The sequence below is a fragment of the Gastrolobium bilobum genome, unplaced genomic scaffold (genome assembly GCF_033153095.1).
Source record: "Gastrolobium bilobum isolate Gb01-03AN ecotype WA unplaced genomic scaffold, APGP_CSIRO_Gbil_v1 utg60434, whole genome shotgun sequence".
Classification (NCBI taxonomy): Eukaryota; Viridiplantae; Streptophyta; class Magnoliopsida; order Fabales; family Fabaceae; genus Gastrolobium; species Gastrolobium bilobum.
Genome location: NW_026898967.1, coordinates 26,172 through 39,687, shown reverse-complemented (window position 1 = coordinate 39,687; position 13,516 = coordinate 26,172). Strand labels below are relative to the sequence as shown.

The 13,516-nt window shown below is 37.6% G+C and overlaps 1 protein-coding gene across 1 annotated transcript; it reads left to right on the top strand.

The window, feature by feature from the left end:
- The first annotated feature begins 7,942 nt into the window (after window positions 1-7,942).
- On the top strand, window positions 7,943-12,909 carry LOC133285923 (poly [ADP-ribose] polymerase 2-like). The gene is made up of 8 exons (XM_061483239.1): window positions 7,943-7,978; window positions 8,885-8,965; window positions 11,076-11,186; window positions 11,351-11,426; window positions 11,548-11,690; window positions 12,043-12,116; window positions 12,611-12,716; window positions 12,811-12,909. Exons 1-8 carry the CDS (start codon window positions 7,943-7,945, stop codon window positions 12,907-12,909), a joined length of 726 nt encoding a protein of 241 aa, XP_061339223.1.
- Window positions 12,910-13,516: the final 607 nt, after the last annotated feature.

The following is a 13,516-nucleotide window of genomic DNA, read 5'->3' as shown; positions in this document are numbered from 1 at the left end:
CACTTCACTGCTCCCCAGTGCTCTTTGCCGGGGTTTGACAAATACCGGCTTACCATTCCAACAGCATACGCCAAGTCAGGTCTAGTGCAAACCATTGCATACATCAAGCTTCCGACGGCGGATTGGTAAGGGACCTTCATCATCTCATTTTTTTCTTCATCAGATCTCGGACATTGCTTTTGGTTCAGCTTTATGTGTTCGGCTAGGGGTGTGCTCACTGTTTTGGCTTTGTCCATGCTGAATCTCTTCAGAATCTTCTCAATATATTTATCTTGACTCAGCCACAGTAGCTTCTTCTATCTATCTCGGATGATCTTGATTCTGAGAATCCTCTTTGCAAGGCTGAGGTCCTTCATTGTGAAGGACGAGCTCAACGCCTTTTTCAGGGCGGCTATCCTCGATTTGTCTTTCCCTACAATAAGCATGTCGTCAACATATAACAACAAAATCAAAAAAACTATGGCCTCATACCTCTTCACAAATACGCAGTGGTCAGCTTCAGTCTTCTCAAACTTATGATCAATCATGAATGATTCAAATTTCTTGTACCACTGCCGAGATGCTTGCTTCAAACCATAGAGACTCTTCTTCAACCGACATACCAAGTCTTCTTGGTCTGGAGCTTGGAATCCTTCAGGTTGCTCCATATATATTTCTTCTTCTAAATCACCGTTAAGAAATGCCGTCTTCACGTCCATTTGTTCTACCTCGAGGTCCATCGAAGCCGCCATGGCTAACACGGTTCGGATCGAGGTCATTTTCACCACAGGAGAAAAAATCTCCTCAAAGTCTACTCCTTTCTTCTGATTGCAGCCTTTCACTACAATCCGGGCTTTGTATCTCGGCTTTTGCCTCTTCTCTTCATTCTTAATCTTGTAGACCCATTTAATTTTCAAAGCTCGTCTTCCTTTAGGCAACTCGGTCAGCTCATAAGTCTGATTCTCATGCAGAGACTTCATCTCGTCTTGCATTGCCTTTTTCCATTCTTCTTTCTCTGAGCTCATCACAACCTCATCATAACTCTGAGGCTCACCGTCTTCAGCAACAACGGTGTATTCATCAGATGGGTATCTTGTAGAGGGTCTTCCTTCTCGAGTTGGATATCTTAGCTGTTCTTCAGCTTGAGAACCCGGTTCATCATTCTCATCCCGGATCTCATCATCAACTCGGACCTCAGTGTCTTGGTCATCTTCAGCTTGTTGCTGGTCATCAATTTCTTCATTCTCTTGATTTTCTTCCCCTGCTTCAGCTCGGACAGGAGGGTTAGATTATGTAATCTGAGAAAGAAATAATAAACATATGTATATTTATGTATCTTCTAATAATTCTACATGCTGAATTAGGAGCTTACAATGCAATTTATCATAATATTCAGCATTTCATTTTTCCAGGACATTCTTTACTTCCTATTCATGGTTCTTATGATGCATTCCCAAGTTCACAAATCCAAAAGAATGCAAACAGATCAATATAGAATTATCATCTGTGTTGTGATCAATTTCCTCATATAACCCATCATAGTTCGAACATTCAAATTCATGCATTCATATATCAGTGTATTTGAGTATGAAATCAATGAATGCATTCAACTTAATTGAGATCAATTATTTCGCACTATGTAGGCTTTCATGAATATGTGTATATTATGTTTGAAGATAGGTTGGCTCCAATCATGTAGCAATTCATGTAATTATTACCATTAACATTCAGTACTATGGTTCCAATTCCAATTAGAGATGAAGTAAAGTGATAATGTATATGTATATTGGCTCCACAATTAGAATGTGTTAGCAATTTTATGGAGCATTTTAAAACAAGCTAATCATGCATCAGTGGACTTAATAGTGGCATTATGGCTGCACAATATGAATTCAATCACATATCCTATAATCTAAAGATGTATTATGGATGTACAATATGGATTCTACTATAAGCATGTCATCTGTGTGATGATGAACTCACTCATAAACACAACCATTTTAGTAACAATCTATACATGTATCAGAATAATCAATCTCATTTAAAATGGTATGCATCCTAAAGGGTCCCAATATCTATAAGTTCCATTGAGAATGTATTCCATGAGTATTCCTTATGATATTTATCCACCATCTTCTATCATGCAATCTAAACCACGTCTTTTCTATTCGGGTATTTTTGCAAACACCTTGCATACATGTGTTTGGACCATTTTCATAACTTCCTTGCTATAATGCATCACACCCGAAACAAGATTATCAATTCAATGGCAAGCAATTCTTTACAGTCAAATTAAAATTAAAGAATATGTTCGATATTTCTTAATTTCATTCAAGAGTCTAACATATTATTCAATCAATTCCATTTGTGCATTTCCTCGAATACCTTGCATGCATGTGTCTCCAATTCAATTTCCAATTCCATGATCGATCAAATGGACCAGAATTTAAACAATCAAATGGTTTAGTGTTTTAACTATGTCAATTACATCTAAATTGAAGAAGAACTAACCATTAAAATTTCTAATCAAGAATCCAATATCCCAATTCAAGAACCCTAATATGTCTATATGGTTTTTCAAATCCACAATTTTTACACGACCATAGTACTTCAATCAGAATTAACATCATAATTCCATGTTTCATCTATATTCTAATAGGGGTTAATCTAAGAGGGGTTAATCTAAGGAGTGTCAAGAGACGTACCTTGCTTCTTGATAAGGAGAAGAATTCGTGAGGGTTTTCTAGCTTGGTATCCTTGTATAATGGAGATGTAGATTCCAAAATGTCTCCATGAAGTAATATAGGTGCTATTGGAGGAGTGGAGGGTTAAGTTTCAGGGTTCTTGAGGAAGGGGAAGAAAGAGGTGGGAGAAGAGGGCTTGAGAGAGTTGTGCAATGTTGGGGGGTAAAATATGAGGAGAGTTTAAAGTGAAGGGGAAACGGGGGAAAGACTCGATTTTTTTTTTTTTAAAAAAAACTGTGTCTGATGAGGCGCGCTTAAGTGCGGTTATGGGCGCTTAAGCGCGCTCATCGAATTGGACTTTTCTACGTGGGAAACGCGCTTAAGCCTCATGCCTTGCGCTTAAGCGCGCTGAGGCAGAGGCAAATGGCTTGTTTTCCTTTTCCATTGCGCTTAAGCTTCCTCTCTTGCGCTTAAGCGCAGGGAGGCAGTGAGTTATGACCAATTTTCTTTAATTAGCGCGCTTAAGCCCCATTTTGGGTGCTTAAGCGTGCTCTGAGAATGGAACTTTTCAACGTGGAGCACGCTTAAGCGCGATCCAGCGCGCTAAGGCCGAGAGAAATTATGATTTATGGGGCTTAAGCCTCCCCTTGGGACTTAAGCCCTCTATACTTAGCAACTTTTCCCTATTTTTTCCTGGTATGCTTGTTTAACTCTGAAGATACCTCTTATGCTCTATGATTCCTTTACACACAGAACATATAATTTAATAAGAATCGCGTACCTGGGTATGCTTTATTCCCACTTTCACCTGAAAATTTATCTCAATATAGATTGATCATCAATTATCAATCTCAATTAAAGAGCTAATCATTAAACTTTCCTAAACTTAAAAAAATTAAAACTGAAAACATAAAAACGGAAAACTTAAATGTACTGAAAAACATAAATACTGAAAACTTAAAGATTGAAAACTTAAATGTTATTGGGTTGCCTCCCACAAGCGCTTGTTTTACGTAACGAGCTTGACGTACCTCTTTTACGTTTCTGCAGGAGCAACAGTGGCCGTTCCCCTATCAATTTCACCTCCAAGGTATGGTTTCAATCGCTTCCCATTCACTTTGAAGCTTCTGTCGGAATCAAGTGGACTAATTTCCACTGTAGCATATGGACGTATTTCTTTCACCAAAAACGGTCCTGACCATCTAGACTTGAGCTTTCTCGGGAAGAGTCTCAACCGGGAATTGTATAGCAGAACTTGTTGTCCAACCTTGAAGTCTCTGCCTAATATTTTTATGTCATGCCACTTCTTGGTTTTCTCTTTGTAGAGGCTTGCACTCTCATAAGCGGACAATCTGAATTCGTCTAACTCATCTAGTTGTAACAATCTCTTTTCACTTGCCGCTTTTGTATCAAAGTATAAGAACTTGACAGCCCACAAAGCCTTGTGTTCCATCTCCACCAGCAAGTGACAAGCTTTTCCGAATAACATGTGAAACAGTGACATTCCTATTGGTGTCTTGAACGATGTCCGGTATGCCCGTAGTGCATCATCTAGCTTGCGTGCCCAGTCTTTCCGAGAACTTCCCATTGTTTTCTCAAGGATACGCTCCAGTTCCCGGTTTGATATCTTCATTTGCCCACTAGTTTGTGGATGATATGGTGTGGCAATGCGGTGTCTGACGCTGTACTTTGCAAGAACATATTCAACTTACTTGTTGCAGAAGTTTGTCCCTCCGTCATTGATCATTGCTCTCGGAACTCCATACCTCACGAAAATGTTCTTCTTGATGAAGGTGATCACGACTCTATAATCATTGGTAGGCAAAGCAGCTGCTTCCACCCACTTAGTACTGCGACCAAGATATATTTATTCCCGTATGAAGTGGGAAAAGGACCCATGAAGTCTATGCCCCAAACATCAAAGATTTCAACTTCCATAATATTGTTCAGTGGCATCTCATGTCTCCTTGATATGTTTCCCGTTCTTTGGCAGTGGTCACAAGACTCTACAAACTTTCTTGCATCCTTATAAAGTGTAGGCCAATAGAATCCACTCATTAGGACCTTAGCAGCTGTCCTTTCTCCTGCGAAGTGGCCTCCATAATCTGAACCGTGACAGTGCCATAGGACATCTTGCATCTCTTGTTCCGGAATGCACCTTCTAATGACTCCTTCAGAACATGTATAGAACAAGAAAGGTTCATTCCACAAGTATCTCTTCACATCATGCATAAACTTTTTCCGTTGTTGCCATGAAAACTCCTTAGGAATTGTTCCAGCCGCTTTGAAATTTGCGAAGTCTGCAAACCATGGTGGAGTGTCAATTGCAAGAGCTTACTCCTTCAGAAACCATGGCAATATGCTGACTGAGAGGACTTGTTCATCCGAAAACTCATCTTTAATTATCAATTCTGAACTGTCTTGAAGTTCTTTCTCTTGAAGTCTAGAAAGATGATCTGCTACTCGGTTCTCTACTTCCTTTTTGTCTCTGATTTCTAACTCAAACTCTTAAAGTAGAAGCATCCACCTGAGTAGTCTCGGCTTAGCATCGTGTTTAGTCAAGAAGTATTTCAAGGCAGCATGATTAGTGTACACAATAACTTTAGATCCTAAGAAGTAAGGTCTAAATTTATCAAAAGCATATATAACAACTAGCAATTCTTTTTTAGTAGTAGTGTAATTCATTTGTGCTTCATTCAGAATTTTACTAGCATAATATATAACATGCAATAATTTATCTTTTCTTTGACCTAAGACTGCACCTATAGCATAATCACTAGCATCACACATTAATTCAAAAGGCAATTCAAAATTAGGTGAAGTGATAATAGGTGTTGTGGTCAATTTTTCTTTTAAAAGATTAAAAGAGATCAAACACTCGTTGTCGAAGTTGAACTCTTCTTCTTTGGCTAAGAGCTTGCATAGAGGCTTGGCTATCTTCGAGAAATCTTTGATGAAGCGCCGATAAAAACCTGCATGTCCAAGAAAACTACGTACACCACGCACATTAGAGGGAGGGGGAAGTTTTTCTATTAATGAAATTTTTGCTCTATCTACTTCAATCCCTTTCTCAGAGATCTTATTGCCTAAGACTATTCCATCTCTTACCATAAAGTGACATTTTTCCCAGTTGAGTACTAAATTACTCTCTTGGCATCTCTGCAAAACACAAGCTAAGTTAGTCAAGCAAATATCAAAAGATGAACCGAAGACAGAAAAATCATCCATAAATATTTTGATAAAATTTTCAATCATATCAGAGAAAATGGATAGCATACACCTTTGAAATGTGGCGGGTGCATTGCACAACCCGAAGGGCATACGTCTGTAAGCAAACACACCATAAGGACAGGTGAAAGATGTCTTCTCTTGATCTTCTAGAGCAACCGCTATCTGATTATATCTGTAATAGCCGTCAAGGAAACAATAAAATGAATGTCCCGCTAGTCTCTCCAACATTTGATCTAAGAATGGTAGAGGAAAATGATCTTTTCTTGTAGTGGCATTAAGTCTTCTGTAGTCGACGCACATTCTCCAGTCGGTAATAGTTCTTGTAGGAATCAATTCATTGTTCTCATTGCGTATCACTGTGATTCCACCCTTCTTTGGAACTGTTTGTACCAGACACACCCATGCACTGTCAGAAATTGGATAGATCATACCAGCATCCAAGAGCTTCACGACTTCTTTTCTCACAACTTATTTTATAGTCGGATTCAATCTTCTCTGTGGTTGTCTGACTGGCTTCACATCATTCTCCATCAATATTGTATGAGTGCAAAAAGATGGGTTTATTCCTTTCAAGTCTGTAATAGACCATCCTATAGTTGTTATGTGCTCTCTCAACACTTTCAATAATTTTTCTTCTTCGGCAGTTGACAAATTTATATTGATGATCACCGAGTATGTCTTGCTTTCTCCAAGAAATGCATATTTCAAAGTATGAGGCAACTCTTTCAATTCAACCTTCGGTGCTCCTTGAGTAACATCATCAACCTTCTTTTCTAGCTTTTCAACCACTTGTTCCCCTTCTGTTACTTCAGTTGTATCTTGAACTAGTTCTTCTTCTAATGACTTCAATTCCATCAGTGGTTGGAGTATTTCATCAACTGTTTCTAACATTGCATCTTGAATTACATCAATCTTGAAGCAATCTCCTCCGTCAGTTGGATGTTTCATAGATTCAAGAACATCAATTGTTACAGTTTCTTCATTAACCCGTAACATCAGCTTGCCTTGCTCAACATCAATCATAGCCCTTGCGGTGGCTAAGAAAGGTCTTCCCAACAGTAAGGGGATTTCAGCATCCTCTTCCATGTCTAAGATAACGAAGTCCGCAGGGAAGATGAATTTATCAATCTTTACCAAGACATTTTCAATAACTCCATCTGGCCTCTTGATCGATCTGCCAGCTAACTGTAGTGAAACTTTAGTCGGCTTCAGTTCATGAATACCCAGAGCTTTGCAGATGGATAATGGCATAAGGTTATACTGGCTCCCAAGTCACATAATGCCTTTCCCACATTAATGTTGCCAATTTCTATGGGAATGCTGAAACTTCCAGGATCTTTGAGTTTCGGACGCAACTTCTTCTGTATTATAGCACTGCACTCTTCTGTCAAAGTTACTGTTTCACATTCTTTCAGTTTATGCTTTCTTGATAGAAGATCTTTCATGAACTTTGCGTAATTTTGGCATGTTCTCCAAGGCTTCAGCAAATAGAATATTGATCTGCAGCTTATTGAAAATGTCAAGGAACTTGGAATACTGCTGCTTTTTGATTTCTTCTCTGAACCTCTGTGGATATGAGATCTTTGCATAAGATGAGAGCTCCAATGGCTTTTCTTGCCTTTCTTGAGCCTTCTTTTTCTCCCATTTGAACTCTTTATTTTCAGGAACAGTTTTCTCTGCACCAGATTCTTTGGCAAATTCCTTTTCTTTTTCCTCTTCAGTTGCAGGTTCATCAGCTTTCTTTTTCTCTACTGAAGGCTTGATCACAGGTTCAATCACGATCCCACTTATGGTAACGATAGACTTGCAATGCTCTTTCCCTGGATTTGGAATAGTATTGCCTGGAAAAGTGCCTTGAGCCCTTTCATTGAACTGCCTTGACAATTGACCAATTTGAGTTTCTAGATTCCGGATAGAGGCTTCTTGATTCCGGAATGAGGCCCTTGTCTCTTGCATAAAGGCTGAAGTGTCGTCTCTGAAAGCATTGGAATTCTGAATGTAATCTAACGTGGTCTTGGACAGCTGTGCAAAGGCCTTCTCCCACTCTGATGTGTTTCCTTGTTGTGGAGGTTGCTGTTGCACTGGTATAGGAGGATTCAGCTGATGGTTCGACTTGTAACTAAATCCCGGGTGTTGATTTTGATTCCTCCACCCTTGATTCTGGTTATTCCCGTATTAGTTCCTCCCTGGATTATATGGAGCCTTTTGATCATGCCAGATCCCATTAACTTCAGCATTCTCAGTTGTCCTCATGAAATCACAGTCTTCGGTAGCATGAGTACCTGCACATAAACTACAAGTGACAGGAGGAGTATTAACAGAAGATACTTGAGTGTTAACAGAAGAAACTTGAATTCGGGATTTGAATTGTAATCAGATTTAAATATTAATTCATAGGGGCCGAGAGGAATTCTCTAAGTCAATTTCAAGTATTCTAAAGAATTCAAGTTCTGCTACGGGTGCTGAAAGTATGATGAAAGTTTTAATTATTTAACATCAAATCACAAGTTATTATGAAGTACTTATGGATACATTTGATATCCCTGGTATCCTGCAATTTGAATAAGTACATATTTAATGATTTTTTTTAGTTCTTCTGGTGAAATGAATAGACAGTTACGCAATATTTGGTATGGTAGACATCCCAAATTAATTTGTTTTCTTCGGAAAGTAACTATTTTCATTTTTGCATCAATTTAGTATTCCAATTTATATGTGTAATGTTTTATTTAACACAATTGTGTATAAACAAGAAGTGCCCTTTTGCCAATGACACCCACTTACTCTATTTTGTTTGTGTTAATTATTTCATTCAACTTGAAAACTCACTGGTTTACTGACTAATATTTAGACAACTTGATTCTTAAAATTTTAAATAAATTGCACCCAGATGACATTCTGTATTTTATACATTTTTGAGTCAGAATTTCTGCACCATTTTCTGGTTAGGCGCATTCTAATTTATGATTATGATTCTGGTATTGCTGTAGGGAGATCCTTTGTACACTCATTATCAACGTCTTCATTGTGAACTGGTGCCAGTTGAATTTGGTTGTGCGGAATTCTCTATGGTAAACAATTGTGTTGCATTTATAGTTTCGTTGTAGAAAATACTGGTAATAAATACGGCAAGTGAAAAAAAGAAAAAAGAAAAGTGAAATCTAAATGGTGATAACTGTTGGAAATAATCAAGTGTGAGTGAGTAGTGGTGAAGTAAGTTCCACATAGGCTAGACATAGACCAAGTGATGACCATATAAGTGCAAAAAGACCCATAAACCTACAGCCTTTGATAATCTGTGTAGATACCAAATTCTAACAAATTGGTATCAGAGCTTGGGCTATGGAGGAAAAGAACGAGATGGAAGTGCCACTCTTCCATGGAGATAAGGATGAAGCATTGGATTGGCTTCTCTGTTTGAAGGAACATTTTCGGGAAAAAAAAACCTGGACGGAGGACAAATGGCAGGTAGCCATGAGAAGACTCAAAAAAATATCTCCCCTGTAATTATTTTTCTGAACATATTTTATTCAAAACCAAACTTAATAACAAAACATAACGACCGACTCTTAACCTTTCAAAACTCCTAAACTTAATGCTAACCCTCATGACTCATAAACTCCATAACCGACAAATTCAAACCAAAACTCCTAAGATAAATGTTAACCTTATGACTCATAAACTATCCATAACTGACATCTTTAAACACATTAAAGTAACATTTAACGTTTACTTAACAAAACTCCCCCGTAAACTTAAATGCTTCTTTCTTTCTTCGTGTTGCTTTTGCTTTTCTTCAACTTTCTGATCGCGCCTGTTTTCTTCAATCTTGGCGCGATCAGAAAGTTGAAGAAAAGCATAAGCAACTCGAAAAAAGAAAGAAGAATTCAAAATTTATGGGGGAGTTTTGTTGAGATAAATTTTAAATGCCCGTTTTAGTTTCTTGTGTCAGTTAGAATATTAATGAGTCAGTTATGTCAGTTAGAATATTAATGAGTCAGTTAGAATATTAATGAGTCAGTTATGTGTGGAGTTATTTTGGTCAGTTTTATAGCTTATAAATAGCCTTTGATAGTTTGTATGAAATGTAGATCAAGAGAAAAAGAAAAAGAGCAAGAAAGCAAGAATAGAATAGAAAAGTTTTTTTGTAGATACACAAGTGTGGTTGTCTCTTGCATCTGTGTAGATACCAAATTCTAACAAATTGGTATCAGAGCTTGGGCTATGGAGGAAAAGAACGAGATGGAAGTGCCACTCTTCCATGGAGATAAGGATGAAACATTGGATTGGCTTCTCTGTTTCGATCTCGGATGAAATCTTCAATGATGATGATGAAGATGAGGTAAATTGATGCGGATGAAGAAGAGACCGAGATGGCGGAATCCGAGGTTGCCAACGGCAACGCATCCGCGGAGGAGATTGACGTGTCAGAACGCGTAAGAGACGACTCGGAGAAGAAGACGATGGAGATGACTGCGGCCAAGGGAGCCGAGATAGAAGATGAGGAGAACGAAGGAGCCGAGATAGAAGATGAGAAGCAACGAAATTTAGTAAAATATTTCACAGAAGTTTGTTCTCTTTCTCCACAAGTCCTCACGACATTCTTGAATATTTGTTTCATTTGTTGGTTTTGTATTTGAGCGATCCTACAACAGTGGTATCAGAGCCAACGATCTGGGCTAAGTGTTTGGAAGGCCTCTGCAGAAGGCTAGTGTGACCCTAATATTTGAAGAGAAAAAAGACTTCCGCAGAAGTTGACCTTAGAGTAAGAATGATAATGGGCCTTACACTTGAGGGAGGATGTTGGAAATAATCAAGTGTGAGTGAGTAGTGGTGAAGTAAGTTCCACATAGGCTAGACATAGACCAAGTGATGACCATATAAGTGCAAAAAGACCCATAAACCTACAGCCTTAAGGTTTTGGGTTGAGATGTGGTGTCGGCCCGCTTATTATGGTTTGTCATTTGGCCCATTGGTGGATGTACCCTTTGCAAAGGGTTTCGGGCTCCCTCGTTCCATGCCCAACAATAACATTTCTTCTCATTTGATTTGAAATATCACTTTGTTCCTAAGCTTAAAAGACAGTCTGCAAAATTGCATACTGCAGTCATTCAATTTGACCTGTTGCTAGAGCTTCAATTGTTAATCCTGAAATCAGCTGCCCCATTTTGATGTCATCAGATTGAAATGTATATTAAGAACACTCATGCAGAAACACATTCAAACTATACTGTAGACATTGTTCGAATATTTAGGACATCAAGAGAAGGAGAGGCTGAACGCTTCAGAAAGGTGTGTGCGACCAATGCATTATTAAATAAGGATCTTCTCCCTTAATTTTTCTTCTACTGGGAATATAATTTTGTAATTCAAAGTTTGTTTCCGTTTGTCATATTATGATGTCTATATGGAGACATTTTGAATTGAGTCAACTTCTTTTTGACTTTGTATGGCAGTTTTCTAGTACAAAAAATAGGATGCTTTTGTGGCATGGTTCTTGGCTCACAAACTGGACTGGAATTTTATCTCAAGGTCATTCCTTGTCTCATTTGTTACATTGTCTCTTTGTTTGCATGCATGTTGACATGCAGTGTAGATATTACATTGTTTGATGAAATAATATCTGACTCTGACATGGATGCACCGCCATCAGGTTTGCGCATAGCTCCTCCCGAGGCACCTGTAACTGGCTACATGTTTGGGAAGGGGGTGTACTTCGCTGACATGTTCTCCAAAAGTGCAAATTATTGCTATGCTACTCGTACTGCTACAGATGGGGTGCTCTTTCTATGCGAGGTTGTTTTATGTCTAATAGTAAACATTATTGCATCACTAATAGATCTGCTCTCAGGAATCGACATTGAAACTCCAATCATCAATTTCACCAATTTGTGCTGCATGTCAAACCTTATTAGTTAATTATAACAACCCAAGTTGGAGATTATTTTGCATTATTTTGTTATCCTGTGTTGCTAAAATATGATGCGAATATTACATGCAAGATTCCATTTAGAAAATTAGGTTAGCAATATGTTCATTATTGATCCACATTTTCAGGAAGTTTAATTTATCTTAACTTGTTTGCTATATAATATGTCATTAATGATTCACACCTTCAGGAAGTATGATTTATTTTCTGCAATTTTAGGTTGCATTGGGTGATATGTCTGAGCTTCTAACTAGTAAATATGACGCTGATAGGTTGCCAGAAGGAAAATTGAGGTTTGTTTCTTAAATTTTGTAGTTGTCGTATCTTGGTTAGTTATTTGGCTGTCAGAATATCTTAATATTCCTCATTATTTGTTTTATAATTGAGGGATGGGTTTACATTACGTTATGGGTTTCCATGTTTCTCATTATTAGTGATTGTACATTATTAGTGATTGTATTCATTATAAATACTATTTTGAGCTTCAGAGAATTCTCTAAGCTATTCCAATATTCCTTGCTTCACTGGCATTGGCATGGTGGTTTGTCTAATTCAATGGCTAAATCTAAATTGATCAATTGATTTTTTTTGTCTTTATGTAAAGTCAGAGTCAATATACAATTTTTCGTGGAGCCTGGCTGGCTTGGTGCCTGCCTCCCCATTTGACTCTAATTAAATTTCAGTTCATTGTTGTTAAATTCACCAGTGAATGTTTCATATAGCTTCAAATATTGTGACTTGTATGCTTTACTAGTTGAGTTTATATGCTATGCAACCTCATCTGCAGCACTAAAGGATTAGGAGTAACTGCACCTGATTTTTCAAAACCTCAGGAACTTGAGGACAGGCTCATAGTTCCCCTAGGAAAGCCAAAAAAGAAATTAGGCTTAAAGGTATGCAGTGGAAGTTAAATTTTTATCATCAGCAGGAAAGTTTGTTTATGATTGCCATTACTTCACATTTATTCTGTATCAATTTGTGTTGCAGGGTGATCTATTGTACAATGAGTATATTGTTTATAACGTTGAGCAGATTAGGATGCGGTATATTGTTCACGTAAATTTCAATTTTAAGACTAAAAGTTAGCAGCGAGACTGATTACTTTTGGTATTATAAGCGTGAGAATATTTCATCATTTTTCATTTTCTAGGAGGATCAGTGTAAAGTATTTTTACTGAGAAAAATGAAAAGGCTTGCACTGTGATTAAGAAAAATGAAGGCTAGTGAGTGCTTTCGCACCTTTGTGATAATATTTTAAGCCAAAAGAAACAAATGGAAACTAGAATGAGATAATTAAGGTAAGAAATGTCAATAAAAACACTATAACTAGAGCTGACAAGTAGTTAGAAGTGTTTCCTTTTTGTTTTACTTTTTAAAAAAGGAGCCGTTGAGGGTGGGATTTGCATGGTTTTCAAAATCTCCGTAATACCTGCAAGTGAACCATCAAGTACTGTGTAAAAATATGGTTAATGAAATAAAAATATAGTTTTCGTGTGTTTAAGTGGGCTCAGTTAAATTAAGAAAAATGAAGGCTAGTTAGTGAGTGCTTTCGCATCTTTGTGATAATATTTTAAGCCAAAAGAAACAAATGGAAACTAGAATGAGATAATTAAGGTAAGAAATGTCAATAACACTATAACTTGCACTGACTAGTAGGTAGAAGTGTTTCCTTTTTGTTTTACTTTTTTTTAAA

What these genes read in the sequence shown, in the direction of transcription:
- LOC133285923 (XM_061483239.1), top strand. Translation starts at nt 7,943, where the DNA reads ATGTGTTTCCTTGTTGTGGAGGTTGCTGTTGCACTG. An exon ending in TGGAGGTTGCTGTTGCACTG is followed by an intron (nt 7,979 to 8,884) that starts GTATAGGAGGAT and finishes GTATTGCTGTAG; the next exon opens with GGAGATCCTTTGTACACTCA. An exon ending in GTTGTGCGGAATTCTCTATG is followed by an intron (nt 8,966 to 11,075) that starts GTAAACAATTGT and finishes TGATGTCATCAG; the next exon opens with ATTGAAATGTATATTAAGAA.